Source organism: Megalops cyprinoides, chromosome 16 (genome assembly GCF_013368585.1).
Source record: "Megalops cyprinoides isolate fMegCyp1 chromosome 16, fMegCyp1.pri, whole genome shotgun sequence".
Taxonomy (NCBI): Eukaryota; Metazoa; Chordata; class Actinopteri; order Elopiformes; family Megalopidae; genus Megalops; species Megalops cyprinoides.
Window position 1 is genome coordinate 24,356,485 of NC_050598.1, and position 6,381 is coordinate 24,362,865.

A 6,381-nucleotide genomic window follows, 5' to 3' on the forward strand; every position below is an offset into this window, starting at 1 on the left:
TACTTTGGTATTTTTCAAATAATAATTTGCTTTAAAGTCTAACAATGGTATTGATCTTTAACCAGCTTCTGTATTAATGCAATCCTTTGCTGTGGCATGGTGTTTGCTCGTTTTTTAAAGTTAACAATGCTCATAGTTTGATATTCATACATACTAAGTACTGTACCTAGTGGAACATAAGGTCCAATAAGGCATGCTGTTTTTGGCAATTCAGCCATGTAGTAATTCAACATGACCACCATCATATGACGATCTAAGCAGTATGTCTCCTGTGTGTATCAAGGTATCTGAATTGAAATGGAATATATTTCTGTGTCAAATCTGTGCCAACAAAAAACTATCTATGCATTGTCATCAGAGACGAGATGTGTAACCCCCAGTCACAAAAGACTTAAGTATCTCAGACACAGGAATATGACATCATCAATATTTAAACTAGAAACAGGAAAGGCTCTCAAACTTCAGTTTCACCTCACCTGTTTTTTTCAGTCATCCTTGATTTATCCATCAGGAATTTTGGGATTGCTACACTGATTATCCTCCAAGAAAAGACAATGACTAGTACAAATGATGTGGTTTTGGTATTGCTTTTATTCTGGAGAAGAAGTGCCTGTACTTCCAGCGGAGCCCCCAGCCCTCAGCAGGGCCTGCACTCCAAGTCCAGCACTAGGTGATGAATGTGAGGTGCGTATGATTTCACATGCTCTATGTGCTGGATGCTGGTCCTCCAGGGCTTGCCCAAAACATCATGAAGCAGGGAGGCAATGCGGCTGGCCGTGTCCTCAGCCCATTCCTTCCACGCCCCTCTCTCTGCGCTGCTCTTCTGAGAGGATCCCACCCTGACCCCCGTCCCCTGTCCCTGAGCCGGGCAGCTTGTGCCGGTCGTGAGCGGGACGGAACCCCCCTCAGGCTCCGTAGGGTTGGTGGGCGAGGTGACGTTCTGATGAATGTGAAGGACACCGCCGGTCCCCTGCTTCAGAACCCGGCACGCCACGGGCCAGCCGTCCTCAGAGCTGGGGATCAGGCCTAAATTCACCCGGTCGGCCAGGTCATGCAGCGGAAGCTGTTGAGAGCACCCAAAACCGGTCAGTCTCTGCCCTTTTCATATAGCTATTCATTGCGCGGCGGCAATAGGCAGTCAGACCATTCCAGAAAGAAAGGTGGCCCGCCTTCAATACCACTTATGCTGGTATGCTCATAAGACATCCTCACTATTAACATGAACAGCCCTCACCTGTCTGTTGTCCCCCTCATGGACAGTGCAGCGCTCGGACACTCTGTTGAGCTCCAGGTTTCTCTTAAGGGCCTTCACAGCATGGGGGTTCCATTCACAAGCATGTACATGGGCTGCCCCTGCGTGCACTAAGTACGGGAGGGTGAAGTAGCCAATACCTGCAAGGGAAAGTAACAGTGCATAATGGTAGCAATGCTGATGCTCTGGTCAAGTTTAACTATATACAGTGAGTAAATGCATATACTCAAAGATGTTATAAGAACTTTTTTATTACCAGCATACAGATCCACCACTGTCTCTCCGCTGCAGTCAAACGAGGCAATCCTGAGCTTCTCTGTGATGTTTCCACAGGAGAACATGCACTTGGTCACATCGAATTCATACCTGTGAAACAGGTATGTTGAGTACAGATGCCCATTCTGTCACAACAGATTTGCCATGGAGCCAGCGGTGTCTTGGATTTCTAATGAATGAGACCATTTTTGCTGAATGATACCTCGTTTAAGTAGTCTTCAGATAACAATGAGGCTTCACAGGCCCTTAGGAGGCTCACATAATGGTTGAAATACTGCACATTTGTTTGCTCACCCTACAATAAAACTTAATGGGAGCCATATATCAATGTTCCGGTAATATCCCTTACTTCGGAAATTTCTAACTTATTCCGCAAAGCTTGTTTAGCAAGCAAACTATACCTCATCTCTACCTGCTTTGTTTGGACATAAAATCCACAAACTGTTTTCCAACTGAATTATTCTGCTTATACTCAAAGGTACTGCAATAACATTACCAGGCTTTATGAACTATTAACTGCATTTCAGACAAAGTTTCAGCCCCTGAAGGATCTGTTGGAAAGAATACATCAATATTACATTGACATTAAATTAACTCAATCAGAATTTTTAAGGGATATTAAAGCATTGGGTTTCTGGGTAATCTGATTAATCTTCATTAGATTACCATTGGCATATATGCTCTGACGTGCATCTCTGTTGATATTGCTTTCAATATCTGATTTTGCTCTCTGATAAACACATTCTGGCATCAAACGGTATGCCTCCTGGAGAAGTACACTATCACTGGTGGTCTCTGAAGTGCCTAGTACACAGATACTCTTAAAAGGCATCTACATAAATTTCAGTTCAATATCTTTCATGAAGAGGAAAACGTATGCTGCAGTTTGAGCAGAAGAAGCTATAATCATTGTGTAATAATTGTCCAAATAAGCAGTAATCATTGTCATAACACTTGCTGAAAAAAGATAATTTCTTTTACAAGAATCCAAGAGGGAGTGAAGTGCTGTATTTGCTTGACCTTATTCTATTGTCCACGTGTGTGACCAAGCTGTCCTCTCCCAACAACATGGTCACCACAGGTGTCCTGAACCCATCGCTGGAAATTCGTCCCATTTGTGCCAGCCTCTTGGCTCCCAGTCCATGGGCCACTGCCTGCCACAGCTCCTTGCCTGAAATGGATCAGTCTGGTTCAACACAGGCTGAGACTTTTTAGCAAAAAACATAGTTCAAAGACATCTGTGGTATATGAACATAAATGCAAAAATACCCTGTTAAGGGTCATTTACTTGTTAAAGGGACCAAACCATTCTCTGTTTATTTTGAAAAAGCCATTTCCTTAAAAGTTTAAATATAACTTAAAGCTCCAAAAGAGATATGTTAAATGCTAATGTTATATAGTCCCTAGGTTAACTACCATAGTTTATTTAGAGAAGAGCCCTAGATTTTTTTCCCTCACAATGTCTTGGCTGCTTCATTGTACATAATTTGAGATTTATAAATCAGACAGGTAACAATTACCCCACTTTCTAAAAAAAGGTTAAAACAAAAAGACACTTTTTGCTAGTTCAACACTGCTGTGAAATATTAAGCTACATAAGACTGAAAGGCCTCTCAGCCTAGCTAGGCTTGTCTTGCTGATTGACTGGAGCTAGTCTAGCACTGTGGTGAGTGGTTTCACAGACAAGGATTAAAACCTAGTTGTAGACTAAGACATTTCTTTTAATGGACATTTCCATTGAGAAGAACCTCTTAGTCTAGGACTAGCTTCAATCCCTATTTGTGAAACTGGCCCTAGGAGACTTGTGTTCCACTTGGAATCTTGGTAGGCTATTCCATTGGTGTTGCAGGTGGAGTCCAGCAATGCTATGCTTTGCCCTGTAGCTTACCCATACTCTTCCAGATGTGCTGAGAGAAGCAGCCCTCCCCAAGCAGAATCAGGTCTCCATGGTGCTGCCAAGAGTGTGGAATGTCCTCTCTTAGGTCCTCACTCCACGTCTCCCCATGTGATGCCAGCAGGTCCTGCAGGGCCTCCACAAGCTTGTTACTGCTAGATGTGACTCTCTCCTTCTTAGACGGGGTAGGCTCCTGTTGTGAAACGAAAAAAAAAAAAAACACTGGTGCCCATTGCATCACCTGAACGACAAGGCACATGTGTGATGAAAGGACAAGCACTTCTTGTAGTGTACTCTAATGGTCAGTCACCAACTGGATTAAGAGATTGTCACATGACTGCAGCTGGTAAAGGGAATTGCTGTGATGCTATATGCAGAGGTGCCTTTACCTGGATATAAACGAGGGAGCAAGTGCTGCCAGGCGCCACAGTGAGGGGGAGAGAAAGCAGATCAAGCTCTGGTAAGCAGGCTGGCAAGATGGGCAGGGCGACTGTACCGTCGGAATTCTTCTGCACAAGGAATCTTGGTTCCCAGACACCTTGCGCTTCCAGGTGCTTTCTGTGAGACGACATTGTCACGTTTAAGCAACGACACCATGTGATTCCTTTTAACGTGTTGTGATGTCTGGGTCCAATTTCGTGGGGAATGAGTACTGTTCACTGTGAAACCATAACGGGTTACAACAAGCCCCATAAAATACTCTGACATGACATACTCCACCCGTATATCCTCAATGTGTTTGAACACGTGAGCATTTATGTGCAGCTAACTAGTGAGTTACTTTTAATCAAAATGACAGGTAACTCGCAAGCGAGATAAGATGCCCACGTGAAGCAAGCTGCAAATGTGTGGATGATTCCCTTTTTACAGAAACTAGTTACGAATGCATTTGAAGTTGCCAGATATAATGATGCTCTGCAATTGAAAGTACCCGTCTAGCTGTAGAAACTTGCTCACCTGTAAGTTTGTGCAAACCGCTGCGGTACCTTCAGAGCGGGAACGCCATTCATTCTTTGCATAAAAAGCTAAGAAAATAGTCAGAAAATAGAAAATAAATCGTAGAAAGTAGAAAATAATCATCTATTTATTTAGGTTCAAGCTTCCAACATTTTAGGACTCAAGTATACTATACTACTCAAATTAATTCGGTTGTTAGCTAGCTACTGAACCATTTCTGCAACATCGTAGGTGGAGTTACAGTATGGTCAATAGGAAATGAGCTTCAACCTACGACTATTACACTTTTGTAATGTGTAACATTACTAGATCACGATTTGTTAATGCAAATTATTTCGCAGTCAGCACAAATCTATAGGTAAAGTGATCTTAAGTCAAGTTGTTTAACAAACAGCTAATGTTTTCTCTCCGGAATATTTTGGATGTCGTACCATTTTGAACTGGACAACTTTATTCGTAGCAAGTGGTGTGCTCTGAAGACAAATACAGGTAAGGAATAAATAGAAAGTCAGAGATTAGAGAATTTCGTGGAAATAAGATTTTTTTTTATGGCCAAGAAACAGTAGCACACACCCTGTCATTTATTATCCAAAGCAACATAACAAGCATCCAGACATGGTGTAATATCGTTTCATACTCGCTGTGTGGAGCCAGATAGCAAGTTAAGCGTCGCTAAAAATGAGAACATTTCCAGCACAGTAATAAAGTAGATTTTGAAATGGTACGTATTTTTGGTGAAATACTATGAATACTGTACCGTTGCGTTCTCTTGAAAATATATTGTTAAAAACGTATGCCATACGCAACGAATTATACTGGTAAGCAAATTACAGAATCCCTTACTTGTTCGACAGCAAGCTAGTAAAACAGCAAAACTTACCAGGAGAAATACAGTAAATCAGTGACAATTTAATATTTCAGTACTCAGACCTACATATCGCCGTTCAATGATATATACATTGCATCACGCTGTATGCATTACAAGGTCTTAATTGATAAGGGTAACAGCTATTTTCTTTCTTTTAAAAGGAAATCTAGCTGTGTAGAATTGTCTACAATTTGATGGAATGTACAAGACACTGGATCAAGTGGCCATTGATGTGGGAGGCTTGAAGGAGAATATTAAATTCCATTCAGAAAAGTGTTAAACATGAGTCCAGAGACCTCAAGTTTGCCAGACAGCACAGCACAGGTCTAACACCGGTCATGAAAATTTACAGAGGATGACACCTCAGACATCAGCCTCTGCAGGACTGGTGATTTAGCAGCAGAAACCTTAGATCCCGCTCAGATGAACAGCAGGTCCAGCTTGGTCACTATATGGGCCCTTCCTATGCAGATAGTCCTTATCATCAGCTGCATGCTTTCAAAATAATTGTTTATATGGACAAAAATAAAAGTACATTTTCATATGTTCATTATACAGAGCTGTATGGCATACACATTAATGTACAGGCAAATAAAATTAGAGCATCATGTCCAAAAATAATGATTCGCAAACAAGCACCACCCAACACCAAATTAAGGCCATTTACCCAAGAATGCTGTAGAGATAGGCTGACTTTATGCCAGTGGCTGTTTACAGATTCATGAACTTGCGTAGTTCCTGCTCTGTATCTCCCAATTGTGTGAGAGAAAAAGGAAATAAGTTACATAAGTGTCATCGTTGTAGACAAGCAAATGCCAGTGTAATGTACGTACATTTGAGTGGTTCATTTGAGTCTTTAAAAATGTAAAGGCTCCAGAGTATGAACTTCTGTAATTTGAGGACAAGATGACATCTAGGCATGATGTGCAACAACAGCTCCATGTGTAGCTCAAAGTGATATTTTTCTTATTTGGATCCCTTCCCGGCATGTTTCTGTTTATATCAGCTGAACAGTTATGATGAGGGGTGTACGGCTCAAAATGGAAGATTTAATCGACCAGTTTCACTACCAATCCAATATTCCAACAGGAGAGAGATGTAAAAAGACTTGTAATTGCATAAAGCCCTAGAGCA

At 41.7% G+C, this 6,381-nt stretch overlaps 1 protein-coding gene across 1 annotated transcript; it reads right to left on the reverse strand.

Moving 5' to 3' along the window:
• Window positions 1-590: 590 nt before the first annotated feature.
• Window positions 591-4,474, reverse strand: trmt12 (tRNA methyltransferase 12 homolog). The gene is made up of 7 exons (XM_036548953.1): window positions 4,380-4,474; window positions 3,812-3,980; window positions 3,417-3,615; window positions 2,549-2,699; window positions 1,509-1,618; window positions 1,235-1,392; window positions 591-1,063 (listed from the first exon to the last, which is right to left on the reverse strand). Exons 1-7 carry the CDS (start codon window positions 4,439-4,441, stop codon window positions 638-640), a joined length of 1,275 nt encoding a protein of 424 aa, XP_036404846.1. The 5' UTR covers window positions 4,442-4,474; the 3' UTR covers window positions 591-637.
• Between the last annotated feature and the right edge of the window lie 1,907 nt (window positions 4,475-6,381).

Excerpts from the sequence above, each read along its gene's own strand:
- trmt12 (XM_036548953.1), bottom strand. The coding sequence starts at position 4,441 with ATGCAAAGAATGAATGGCGTTCCCGCTCTGAAGGTACCGCAGCGGTTT. Across the intron at positions 3,616-3,811 it reads GCTCCCTCGTTTATATCCAG|GAGCCTACCCCGTCTAAGAA; the intron begins GTAAAGGCACCT and ends GTTTCACAACAG. Across the intron at positions 1,393-1,508 it reads AGTGGTGGATCTGTATGCTG|GTATTGGCTACTTCACCCTC; the intron begins GTAATAAAAAAG and ends TTTCCCTTGCAG.